Below are 13,498 nucleotides of genomic sequence, written 5' to 3' on the forward strand. Positions count from 1 at the left end.
TTGCAACAGCATTTAGGAGCAGCAAGAAACAGCTCATGAGCAGACAAGGCTGGTGACCACCCGAGTGGTGTTTGAATGCAATGTCAGTATTTGAATCAATGGCTGAGTAGGAAGGAATTAAAATATTAAACTGAGCATGGTTTAGAAGTTACAGTCTTCTTAAAAGAGCATATTTAATTGCTCTTTTTAAACCTAAACCATTAATTATGGATGTTAAAAAAAAGAAAAAGAGGGAGCAAGTAACAATACAAACTCCAAAGGAGAAAAAAAAAAGGTGGGGGAAGAGCTGCCAGGCTTGGGAAGGTCTGGCCTTCCTTCCTGGCCTGTCCAAAACCAACAGCAAAGTCCTTTATCAAGGACTGCAGCTCTAGAGGCAGGAGATGAAAAATAGGTCTGAGGCAAGATAAGCAGTCAGTGACTCAGGTACGGAATATATTTAAAGAACTTCTGTTAGTCCTAAGATGAAAAGGCACAGAGAGGTCACAAAACCCAGATGAAATTTAGATTCAGATTATAAAGACCAAGGCATTAACTCCTTGTGAAGGCTGCACACGTACAGTCTTGGAAGATTCCATTTCAGGATCATTTGTGCTGCCAAGGAACACCACAGGAAAAAATCAAAATGCAGGAGGCAGAGATTAGCACAATACCTTGTTATGTTCTGCAGTTTCACAAGCACCAGATTCACTCAGATGTACTTTTAAAAAGGTGTTTGTCCAGAAAGTTCTTGGAATTTATTATACACATTTAATAACAGATGATACTCAACATTCAGGTGTTGTTGAACTAAGTTTACAAGCACTTTAGCATACAATGTATACTTATGCTAAGAAACAAAAGATTCAGCATATAAGGAAGTGCAGAAAGAAGCTACTTGAAAGATATCCCCTTCCATCCAGTATCTACAGAATACCTGCTTTCTTTTAAAGCCCTACACGATGTCAAGTAAAAGGACTAATCAAATATCTACACTTCGTTGTGCACATCACATCTACTCCAGATGCAGGACAAAAAGTTTCAAAAAGCATGTTCCATTCCTCCTTCCAGAGGCACCTCAGACTTCAGAATTGGTTTGATTTCAGAAACAGCTTGAATTTTTAAATAAATTCAACAGTAGCAATCCAGCAAGTTGGAAATGTGACTATGAAAAAGGCAGCAAGCCACCAGGATTCCTCAGATGAGCACTCAAAACCAGTGTTGACGTGACTAAAGCTTGTAACTAAGTTAACACAAACCTATCATTAATTTTTTTGCAGGACCTTGAAACCTTTTCCTTCCTATGATAAGCAATCTTCACCAGCAAATATTGTATTTGTTTGTTTTAAGCTTATCTGTCCTAACAAAGTGCTGACCAGGTAGACTATTTCACTCTTGCTTTGCAAGAACACCAATCCAGACACAACAGGAGCATCAAGGGGCTGTTTCTCCTCCCCCCAAGACAGTTAAAAACAAAAGCCCCAGTTTTTCAGAAACCAGCATTGGATCAAACACTTTTTGCCTATCTGTGTATTCATTAACCCTGTACAAAAAGAAAGCTGATTAGCAAATGTAAATGTTCATATAAAAATAGCCAACATCTGTTTAAATTTAGAAATTTATTTTGTTTAATCCACAAGCTTTATATAGCTTTAGTTAAAAAAAAACACAACAAAAACAAACAAAAACAAAAAACCAGTGAAAACATGACAATATCCAAAGTTCAGGTTCCTCAAACTTTCAAAGACCACAGCTCTGAAAGTTGCTTCTACCATTCAGAAGAACCGTAACGAGACAAGATTTATGGATGGGGCAACAACATCTCACAAACAAAATTGATGGAACTGAAGGAATTTTTTGTTTTGTTTTGTTTTTCTGGGACTGCTGATCATGGAAACTGCCCTTTAAAAAAAGAACATAAAAATACAAATGAAATTCCAGTGTTCCAAATCAACATGTTACATCAATATAAACCCACAGTGTCCTGGTAAACAACATGCTTTCATTTATGTACCATTCTAAATTGCTGTTTTTGATTTGCTTTAATGGAGACTATACAGGCAACAGTAGAAAGCATTAAAATATATGTACTCCCTTGGTAATTCTGCAGTGGTTTTATTCCTGGGCAAGCTTACAAACCACAAAGGTTAGTAGCATAATGTAAGTGGGTAGAACAGAAATCAAATGAGACCCTTGCTAATTATGCTAAAGGTTTTGTTGAATTTCAAAGGAACTTGGGAATTGACCGTCATGATTAAAACCTTTCAAAACAAATTCCTACTGCTTCTAAAAAGTCTCACTCTAAATGAAATTATGTTGACTTGTCAATGAAAGAATGTCACTAGTACACTGTGGACACCTTTTGTAATGTAAATCCATGCCCTTTGTACATGGTGAACCTCAACCTAGCAATTATTACAACAAATGTTATATTCTAAAGCTCAAACACATTTAGCAATTTGAAATTGAACTCTGAGTACAAACCAAATAAAATGTACATTATATCAAAGGATCCGGCCTAGGATGGGGGTGACACTTGGGCCTTCCTCATTGACCTCAGTGCCTTCTCTCGCAGGTGTTTTTCTAGATCATCAAGGTTGTCTTCTGGTTCACTTTCTGTCTCCTTTAAACAAAGACAGAGCATTTCTTCACACACTGCACACTAAGCCAGGCTGCAGCCCTCCCCACATTGCAAAGCATCAAGACATGAATAATTTCTGAAATAAGATTGATGTTTAAACCACCAGGAGTTCTGTGTGCATTCATCTCCATCTGTTTTCTTACACTGGCACAAAAAATAAACCTAAGTATTAAATTCCTACCTTTTTGGGTTCTGTCTCTGCTTCCTGTTCTTCCTGTGCTGAGGTGGTATCTGGTGCAGCCACAGCAACAGCTGCTGCAGCTGCTGCTGCCTTCTCCTTCTTATGTTTTTTGTGCTTCTTGTGCTTTTTATCCTTTTTATGCTTCTTATCCTTCTTTTTCTTCTTCTTCTTTCCACCCCCTTCTTGATCTGAATTCTGTAACCAACAACACAACAGATATTACAACTCACTCCTAAGGCTTCAAGATGTTGGTAAAACAAACCCAGAACCATCCTGGGAAATCTGAATGGACTGAGGAACACCTGAGCCTCAGTGAACTCCACACTGTGTTTAGAACTGGGGGAAAAGTCCCATTCCCAACCAAATGACAGAAGCAACCCTAGGAGACAGATACTGCAATGTAGAGCTGTGCTGTGTCTGTTTAAAACAGAATGTAACACCCTGCAAGCTCCAGCTGCTGGTCAGAGCAATGACAGGCAAAGCTCTTCATCTAAATCAACACTGCAGGTGGAGTCTGACTCCCTGAAACCCTCCTCTGGCAAAGGATGGAAGTGTCCCCAGGAAACACCTTGGGAGAACTGATAAGGATGCCAAACAATGTTGTCCTCCTATTACGAAGAGCCTGAGTTTTGCACATCAGACTCATGAAGTAGGAAAGTCTTTTCTTGCAGAAGTCAGAATTTATATCTAAAACTACCTTTTTTCAGACTCAAAGATGATAAAGTTTGAAAAATTTGTTACAAATTGTTCAACAGGAACTTTTAACTATAAAATAGTAATTCTAAGAATTTTTCCTTCCTCCTCCCCCCGATGTGAATAACCTCAGAGCAACAAAGTCTTCATGAAAACAACCCGCCGCAAAACCCAAACTAGTATTGCTTTTATTAGCAAACAAATACCCTTGCAGGTGATGGGCTCTGAGTTGGGCTTTTAGCCTTTTTTGCAGGTGACCAGTTAGCAGAGGGGGAACAAGAGCGAGGAGGAGAGGCAGGTCCTTGATGTTTTTTGGCTGCTGGCTCAGGGGACCCCGATGCGGAGCGGGATGAAGACACTCGTCTCGCAGATCTGGGACTTGGTGTGGAAGCCCTTAAAACCAGAAGAGCCACAATTAGAGACACAAGAGACAAGACAAGGAAAATCAACAGAAAAGTCAGGTAAGCAAAAGCTAGCACCAAACTCCTAAAGTTCTTTTCACCTGCTAAGCCCCCAGTGCTTTGTTGAGCTATTAGAAGACCACTCAAACCCTATGCAAAAGCCTGTTTAATGCTTCTTCCCATGTTACACTATATTGCAACAGATGCTTCCAATCTAAGAAACTTCCAAAAATCAATGTGGAAGCTGAACAGAGCCACCAGCACTTCAGAAATCTCAAGGAACTGCTGTTGCTCAGTCTGGATAAAAGGAGGCTGAGGAGAGACCTTACTGCTCTCAACAACTACCTGAAAGGAGGCTGTAGTGAGGGGGGGAGTCGGTCTCTTCTCCCAAGTAACACATGACAGAGCAAGAAGAAATGGCCTCAAGTTGTGCCAGGTGATGTTTAGATTGGATATGAGGAACAATTTATTCACCAAAAGGGTTGTCAAGCACTAGGACAGGCTGCCCAGGGAAGTGGTTGAGGCACAATCCCTGGAAGTGTTTAAAAGCCCTGTAGATGTGGTGCTGAGGGACCTGCTCTAGTGGTGGCCTTGGCAGTGCTGGGTTAATGGCTGGACTTGGTGATCTTAAAGGTCTTTTCCAACCAAAATTATTCTATCATTCCATAACATAAGAACCTTTTAAATCCAATCCCCTAACCATTCCCACTGCATTAAACAAAACAAACCCCACCCCAAAACCACCACCAAAGATGGATTTTTTTACTTTGTCTTCTTAGGTTCTGGCGTTCTTGACACCCTCCTGATGGGTCTAGTGCTTGGAGATGGTGACTGTCTTCTCTGGGGTGAAGCTGAAGCTCCCCTTCGTGGTGGTGGTGGGCTTGCAGAGGTATGAGAAGCTCTAGGCCGTGGTGAAGGTGAATGCCTTTTGTTTTGCGGTGGAGAACGCGTTTCCCGATTGGACCTACTAGGCGGAGATCCCTTCCTGTGCTTGGAAGATATCGAAGGTGAACGCCTTTTAGCAGCTGGGGAGCTCCTTTGTTTTGGGGGTGGTGAATGGGAGACTCTGCGTTTGGACTGTGGAGAAGGTGATGCCCTTCGTTTTGGGGGAGGAGGAGGAGAAGCTGTTCTTCTTTTAGGTGGTGGAGAAGGAGAATATCGTCTCTGAATCGGTGGAGAGTATCTCCGCGGAGAGGGCGAGCGTCTGCGTGGGGGTGGTGATGGAGACCTTCAGAGAAAACAGAAGGTCAGGAGCCACATCAGCATGTGAATTACTTACAAGTGTCTTGCAATTCACCCAAAGAAAGGAACAAATTTCTCTAAAAATTCTTCAAAACTTCACTTAACACCAAGCTTTGTCAAGAAGCAGCCTCCTGATATCGGAGGGGGGCCTACAAGAAAGCTGGAGAGGGACTTCTTACAAGGCAATGTAGCAAGGTTGGGCATTAGGAGGAAATTCTTGAGTGTGAGGGTGGTGAGACCCTGGCCCAGGTTGCCCAGGGAAGCTGTGGCTGCCCCATCCCTGGCAGTGTTGAAGGGCAGGCTGGATGGGGCTTGGAGCAACCTGGGCTGGTGGGAGGTGTCCCTGCCCATGCAGGGGGCTTGGATCTAGATGATCTTGAAGGTCCTTCCAACCCAAACCAGTCAGTGATCCTATGAAAATCAGCTTAATGTGTGTTATTAAGTATTTGATATGGCAACCAAAGAATACAGAATCAGAGAATATGCTGAGTTGGAAGGGACCCATCAGGATCATTGAGCCCAACTCCTGTCCCCGTGTAGATCCCACCAAGTCTACATTCCCCTCAGTAACTGTGAATCAAGGAACTGGTTTCCCCATCGTGGCATTTCTTCTTACACACCACAGCTGGAAATCAACAGCCCAAGAAGCAGCCATTCCATGACAAAAGCACATGGAATTTGTTCCCTACCTTCGACGGGGCAAGGAAGGGGAGCGCCGCCGCCTGGGAGGAGGGGCGGGCGAGGGGGAGCGCCGCCGCCGGGCTGGGGGGGGCGAGGGGCTTCTCCTCCTCCTGCTGAAGAGAGAAAAAGGGATTTCTGAGAAAAGCTACAATTGAGCCACGACATTCTTATTTTGTTCTTCTGCTTTAAATCATCATGCATTTTGAAACAAAATTCTATGAGGAAACTGAAAAAAAATAAGACAGGCTTTCGAAAGAGGGTGAGAAACATTTCACTGGAATTTTCAGAGCCCACTGGAGCAGCCATGAGACAATTCCACATTTTGCTTAATCTGGTCTATTTGTATCTTGTATTCAAAGAGGAAGCCCAAATCTTTCCCATTTTTTTCTCCTGAAAGCTCATTTCTGCCATTTCCCTTGCATGGAATCTAGTGATCATCTAATGAGTCAAGACCAACTTGCTGATCCACCAGGAGGCTCATCCAACCAAAAACTACCTCTTTGCCATCCTGCAGAGCCAGGATTGTTAGATCCAACACAAAGGAGGAACTGGAAATGCCCAGCTGTGCCAGGCAGACCAAAGCTCAGTAGCAGTCTGAGTTGGACCACATTAAACAGGGTGAAAACTACTCCTGGAAACAGCTTTTATCTATGGATCTGAAACCCAAAATTACTGGTTTCTTGACATGCAGATAAAAATCAGAGCTGCTGCTAAACTATCTAATTATTCACAAAATGAGCCATTTTCTGCTCTGCAAGGTTTACTACAGACTTTTGGGAGGGGAAATTTTAAGTACAGGCTTTCCTAGAGTGTTAAAGGAGAGGAATATGGGCACTTTGTAAAGTAAAACATTCCTTTTTTTTTAATAAAAAAAAGCAATTCAGATAAAGTGACTGGGTAAAGGAAAAAATGAGAGTAATTAAAAAGCAAAGCTCATCTACTTAAACTGAGATTTGATTTCAAATATGCTGGCTTGTCATTCTGCAAGGCAATGAGTTTCAATTTTTACCAAGAGCTTGCTCCAAAAGACAATGTTCTTTTATGATCCAAAAAAATACCAACCTCCCAATGTTGTGGCTGTCCTAATTAAAAGTGTATTTACACAACAGGCAAATTTAGTATGTTACAAAACAGATTAAGATATTTGAATTCTAACCTGTTTTACACAGAATCGTTTGACAAGATCCATAATTAGAATGATCTAAACTTGCAGTAGTCATACCTAATCTCATCCATCATTAAGTGTGCTGCAACTATCTTCTACTTAGGTCTTAATTACTGATTGCTCACAAGGGTCATTATATCAGATTAATAAACTAAATAAGCACAGTACTGTGCACCTTCCTATATTCTGAGATCAAGAGAGCAAACAATTTCCCAAAGAAGTGTTAATACTGCCTACATAAGAAAACAAAGTAGGTGTTTGCTATTAGTCTACTACCTGGAGTTCCAAATATCTAATGAATGAGACTTTTGAAAATTCTAATTATCTGTGACCCAGATCTCCATCCCTTGTTGCAAGTCTGTGGAAGGGTTTTAGCCAGAATATCAATGGCAGCAAGAACACACAAAGTCACACTCACAAATCATTCAAATCTCTGTGTGTGGAGTAAGAAAAGCTCTGAAGTGCACAAGCGTTCAGCTGTTTTCAGGCATTAGTGAGAATCTAATAACGAGTTATTAGCTGTCAGATGCTTATGTCAATTAACACACAGTGAACAATGAAGGTGAGAAGAGGTGTGTTCCTCTTTTTTTTTTTTTTGGCAGTGAAACGGTCCCAGATCCAACACATTAAGGAATGCATTAGTCTGAATTTCCTTCACCTTACTACTTCAAGCGTGCAAGTCCAAAGGATGGCAAGTACTTATCCATGACAGAATAAATGAGAGCCTGACTAAATGATTTTCTATGTGTAAATCCTTTTTAACAGATCAATTTCTAACCAACCTTTTCATCACTGGCGATTGCCACCTCTTTTCCATCTGCATCCTGATAGCAGTGGAGGGAAAGCAAAACAAGACAAATCTATCTGCCATGTATTTGAGGCAAAAAAAACATCTTCAAATCAGAAGTTCAGGGTAATTCTTAACAAATGAGCATAACAAGAATGCAATCTTGAAACGAGACTGGGCAAACTGGACACGACTTCATTCTGTTGTGGATTTGCTGACAATTGCAGGGCAGATAAACGTTAATTAAAGAGTTAAGAAAAGAGTTGCCAGGTTCAACTTCAGAAGGAATTACCGAGGGGAGGACTCCTTCTGTCGTTTCCGCGGAGACGGCGAAGGGCTGCGGGAATGCGAACGGTGCCGGCGCCTGCCGACCTCCCCGTTCTTCACGTTGGATCTTTTGGGTCTTTCCTCTTCTGATGAAGATGAAGAACCAGAATCTATAAACGTAGAAGAATCACTCTCTGGAAAATGATTCTCACAACAGTATTAAGTTACTGATAGGGCTAATGCTGCAGTTTAAACTACTAAGCTCCTCTCCCACAATGTAAGCAGCCTCTACTTAAAGGCCGTTCAACTAAACATGAGGGTTGGAGTAAAGTATTAAATAACTCCATCACAGGTGGGTAAAAATAGTTACAGCAGCATAACTGTCCACAATTTCACCAGCCAGGTAATTAAAAAAGGTGAGCTGCAATTACTTACAGATACATTAAATGGACAAAAACCTACACCAGACCAAGGTTAATGTACCAATCTCTCAAGCATGCAAGAGTCCAATATATTAGGAAATAACCCATTGCAGCAACAGATCAACTAATCCATAGCAAGCAATATTTATCTGTAATGGTAAGAGTTTAAAAGTGCAAATTTTAAAGATATAAACCAATTAAGAGATATGTAACAACCTCGAAAAATTATACTTCAATCTTCATGAGTAATAATTAAAGTGACTTCATTATAGGTGGCAAATCTACAATTAAGTTTACAACAGCACAGACCAAATCATTTTCATCAGTATTTAAATTTAACATTAATTACTCCCTGTGAAAATAAACTGCAACCCAGCTTTAGGAAATCCATGCCAACCATACCAGATGAAGACTGTTGGTTTTGCCTCCTGTACTGACGTCTCTGTTGAACTGAATCTGCTGCAGCCATTTTGCCTCCTTTATCTTCTTCTGAAAAGGTACAAACATGGACAGAATATTTAAGCTGAGGATACAAATTTGCCTTATTCAGGCAGAAGCAAAGTCATATTACAGTACACCAGCAAACATGTTTGTTGTTGGTTTCTTTTAAATCTTAAGATAAGACTGAGGCTGGAAGATCCTTTGGCTGAGCTTTTTTCCAAGAAAACTTGGATAGAAATGTTTGAGGCAGTGTGAGTGATCATCTTGTTCCTGAAAACTCTTGCTTTCAGTGCCAGCCTATGAAAGAGGGATTAGCACTTTAACAAGTGCATTTTGTTGTTGTGCATCTTTGATTAAAAACCCACCCAAAACCAGTGTTGAAAAGTGAGTCTCACCTGATTCAGACAGTTCTGCTTTCCTTGGTTTCGGTGCTGGCGAAGGAGATTCTCTTTTTTCAGTACTCTTATGTTTGGTTGCTAAAAGACAAAGTCAAATAACTCAGTTGCAATTTGTTACATTCCTGCATGCTTTTCTGCTCATACAAACTGCACACACCACCTTGGAGGAACCAAAAGCACAAAATAATAAAGCTGCTGAAAGACAATTTTTTCATTCCGATTACCTGATGCTCTGCCAGGTGAAACAGAGCCACGGCTTTTTCTTGCCCGATTGGACTGCTGGGGTGTTGGAGACCTACGTGGTTTTGGAGGTGGACTTGCTGGTGGGGATGGTCTATGCCTCCTCCTTGGGGGGCTGGCAGACGGAGAGAGCCTACGAGTTTTCCGAGGAGGGCTGGATACAGTTCTTTTGGGTGGTTTCTTTGGCGGCGATCGGGAACGTGAGGAGGAGGAGGAAGAGCTACTGCCAGAGAGGGATGCTGATGACCTTCTTCTCCTGTAAATCAAATATTAGAATTAGAACCTGACTTAAGAAGTGTTTGAGCATGAACACAGAACTGCATTTGTTTGCAAGCACATATATATAGCCACATACAACAGCACTTCCAAAACATGGTGGACAGCCTTCCACACTTGGTTTGAAGGAGAATACCAACCAATCTTTCACAGTTATTTTTAAACTACACAGTGAGCAAAAAATTGTTAGTGTCACCTTTGCTTGCCTTCTGTCAATCTAGGGGCTATAACTGAGCTTTTCTCCTGGCAGAATTAGTTTTGTTTGGGCTTTCTAACTTTTGGCTGGTTAAGAGAGCTCTCTGTGTTAGCACATCTGATTTACTGATCTTCAGAACTGACTGTTTTAGGAGTTCAGTGTGCAAGCACACTAAAAAGCTTTTTATACCAGGAGGTAAAAATTTCAGACAACTTAGTAAGTCAGAACCAATCTATCCATTCTTATGTTTTAGTCTTTCATCTTTACTCTGCAATTTTAAAAAGGTAGGGCCTCTAGAATTCTGCGGCAAAATTTGTGGCAAGTTCTGTTGCAATTGTGTACCTGCAGAATCCACCTTTGGCTGCAGAATTCCTGAGAACCTGGAAAAAAGAAACCCTACCTTGAGTGAGATAAACATTTGCTGAAAGGGAGCTCTTGTACATCTTGCAACACACATATTTGATACTTTTCACAGTTTTCCCAGTAACTGTGTGAAATCAACATCTTGACAAACTTGGAAAAAAACAGAAGTCATCACCTTGTCATAAAAAGGGAGAACTATTCCAACTGAGAAAGAGCAACTGCTGCACACAGGAAGCAGCACTTAAACTCTCTTCCTATGAAGAGGGCAGGAATCCATCCCCTTCCTATGAAGACTCAGAGATTTGCTACTATAACAATTGCTTATGCTGTCAAAAATGTAACCGCTAAGACCAGGGAGCAGACTTGAAGGTTTTATTTTTTTTACATGAAAGAACATGAAGAAACATGTTTCAAGTAAAAATTTAATTTTTATTTTCATTTTATGTGGTAGAAGTGTAAGTTATAAGTAAAAAAACTCCCAACAAGTCAAATCCAGTTACTTGTTAATTTTTTTCCCCACACAGGAAAAAAAAAATGGTTTAATACTCAAAGCAAAAAAAGTCATAAAAGATGTCATGTCAATCTGTGCTGGGAACTGTACAGAGCCATTTCAAGTTCCAGTTCTGAAACTGCCACTTCTCAAAAAAGGTGGAATTCTCATCACTACTTCAACTCAAAAGAAATAATTTCACAGCTATAACCTTCCCCCAGAACAAACTGCTGAAACACTACCCTGCAGTTTTTACATCACTCAGGTCATACATCTGCCAACACTAAGGTGAAAAAGGTAATTTTGATAACACTCATTCCTCAAAACTGTTGTGCCCTTCTCAAAGTTTAATATTTTGTCTCAAAAAAAGGGAATCTTACCGCCTGACAGGGGATCTGCTTCTTCTGTGTCTGGGTGGGGGAGGCATTCTCCTTGGAGGGCTCCTTCTCCTTGGAGATGGCCGTCGTCTCGGGCTTGGTCGCCTTCTAGGAGAGCAAGACTTGTCACAATCAAAAATTTAAATGAAAAGCAACTACCTAATTGTTAGATTTGAGGAACTTGATCCTCAAGACACTGAGCGTGAAGTTGCTTTTCTCCAGGTGCATGACAAAGCAGCATTTAGATTGTAATGCAAAGTGGTTCGTTCAGACACAAGCAGAGCTATAGTTTATCAACATCTCTCTACTAAGAAGTAAAATAATCCAATAAAAGGAAAAAAGTAATTTACAATATTTTCAGCATCAGACCTATCTCCTAAAAGAAAGCTACATGATTCCCACTATCTAACAAGTCCAGTCTCTGCAGGCAGGATCCCATGCCTTGTCCAGTCACTGTTAGTTACTGTCAGCAACTCCTGAACACACTTAACCATGGAAAGCATCTTTTTTTGTTTGGCCTAAAATGACCTCAGCAATTCTGAAAACCTCATTACTGGAAATGAGAACATTGCATGAAGTGGCACCTTCAGAAGAAAATACTCAGTTCTCAACCTTCACGATCCAGACAAATACGAAGTCCCACCTTGACCATGATCTATGACGCCTTCTTGGTCGAGAATGAGATGGAGAACGTGATCGAGACCTTGACCTTGACTTGGACCGAGATGGGGATCTCTGACGAGTCTTCTCTTTTTCCTTCTCTCTCTCCTTCTTTGAATTACGTTCTGGTGAAGCTTCCTTAGTCTCTGGTACAGGAGGTTCAGGTTTAGGAGCTTTTGGGATATCACTGTTAAAAACAAAGACCTAATTTATAAGCACATACAAACCATAGTTCCCAGAGTAACATTTTAGAAGCTGCCAAGATATTCCCCTGCTATGAACATTCACCTGCCCATCCTCTGACAAGATGCTAGACATTCTGCTCAAAAACTGTGCAAAGAATTAGAAGGTACAACGACTCCAAGAGAAGAATATACAGGCTATGTGTCACCCTGCTAGCAAACAACATGACATTGTCAGAAGTGGAAAAGATGACCAGGGCAATAAAAGGAGAACAGCAGTTAAGCACTCTGCCTTTAGAATTCTACACAAGAAAAAAGTATTCTTACTGAAGACGATTTAATAAATTCTTTGGCCACTGCAGGGGAGAAGCAGGCATTCCCCCAAGTCAAGCTCCAAACGGGTATTAAGACAATTTCCATTTTTTAAGAGGTAATATTAGTTCTACAGACCAAGTTTTCACACGTACCTGTTTGAGGTTGCCTCTTGAACAACAGTCTCCTTTGGTTTCACAGAGGGTTCTGGCTCAGGAGTTGCCTCTTTCTTCTCAGGTGCCGGGGTGACGCTGCGGCTCTTGGTTCTGTGGTGCGGGGAGCGCGAGTGGCTGCGCTTCCGCTCCCGCCTGACGGGAGAGGATCTCCTGCGAGGGGAGGGAGACCTGGACTTGCGCCTGGGAAGGAGAAGTGCCACTTAATAACAAAGTGAAACCATGTGCAGGGTAACAAAACCTATGGGGTCGGGCAGCTAAAAGCTCCTCTGAATCAGGCACTCTTGGTGCTGTTTAACTATATGTAAAGATAATTTGTATTTTCTGCTTGTAACTGACAGGCAAATTAAGATGTCAAATAAACAAACACAAAACCAAACTCCCCAAATCAGAAAGAGCAAAGTCTGAAACAGACCTTTAAAAACAGTTCTTAGTGTAAACAACACGCTGAAGTTGCTCCAGTTTGCTTGCAATTACTGTACAGCAGCAACCCCAGCCAGCCTGCTAAAATGCTAAGGGGAGTATTGCCAAAGTTCAATTATGTTTTCTTTGCCATGTGTTCTGCCCTCTGTTCTAGAGCATTGTTGAAACATTTTCTGGGCATTTTCATTACCTCCTCGGACTCCTGGATCTGTCTCTTTTTTCTCTGTTGTCTTTGTCTTCCTTATCCCTCTTCTCCTTGTCTTCATCTTGTTTCTTCATGGAAGCCAGCTTCTCTTGCTCTATCTGTGCAAACAAATATTGGCACTTAACTCAGAGGATCACAAAGACCTTATCAAATATGTATGTTGAATAACAACAACAGGACTAAAATATGCTGCCCAGACAGAACAGTTCTGCTGAACACAACATGTCTACTGAAACACCAATTGTTCTGCAGGCACCAATTCTGCCCAGTGCTCACAACCACTCATCCCCAATTCCATTAAAACCA

General features: G+C 41.3%; 1 protein-coding gene across 10 annotated transcripts in view; it reads right to left on the reverse strand.

Moving 5' to 3' along the window:
• Positions 1–1,580: 1,580 nt before the first annotated feature.
• The window catches only part of SRRM1 (serine and arginine repetitive matrix 1), a 17,694-nt gene continuing 5,776 nt past the window's right edge, over positions 1,581–13,498 (reverse strand). For 4 of the 10 annotated variants that reach the window (XM_051637995.1, XM_051637993.1, XM_051637992.1 and 1 more), the window contains 14 exons: positions 13,178–13,290; positions 12,547–12,747; positions 11,881–12,084; positions 11,241–11,345; positions 9,520–9,791; positions 9,293–9,373; positions 8,859–8,945; positions 8,060–8,204; positions 7,763–7,804; positions 5,824–5,928; positions 4,659–5,120; positions 3,698–3,884; positions 2,799–2,993; positions 1,581–2,599 (listed from right to left, as the gene is read on the reverse strand). In XM_051637995.1, coding sequence (XP_051493955.1) covers positions 2,495–2,599; positions 2,799–2,993; positions 3,698–3,884; positions 4,659–5,120; positions 5,824–5,928; positions 7,763–7,804; positions 8,060–8,204; positions 8,859–8,945; positions 9,293–9,373; positions 9,520–9,791; positions 11,241–11,345; positions 11,881–12,084; positions 12,547–12,747; positions 13,178–13,290 — 2,304 coding nt within the window. In that variant the 3' untranslated portion in view covers positions 1,581–2,494. The remainder of the gene's footprint in view (positions 2,600–2,798; positions 2,994–3,697; positions 3,885–4,658; positions 5,121–5,823; positions 5,929–7,762; positions 7,805–8,059; positions 8,205–8,858; positions 8,946–9,292; positions 9,374–9,519; positions 9,792–11,240; positions 11,346–11,880; positions 12,085–12,546; positions 12,748–13,177; positions 13,291–13,498) is intronic. The other 6 variants (XM_051637985.1, XM_051637988.1, XM_051637989.1 and 3 more) reach the window with 6 other exon arrangements.

The sequence above is a fragment of the Apus apus genome, chromosome 21, assembly GCF_020740795.1.
Source record: "Apus apus isolate bApuApu2 chromosome 21, bApuApu2.pri.cur, whole genome shotgun sequence".
NCBI classification, from domain to species: Eukaryota; Metazoa; Chordata; class Aves; order Apodiformes; family Apodidae; genus Apus; species Apus apus.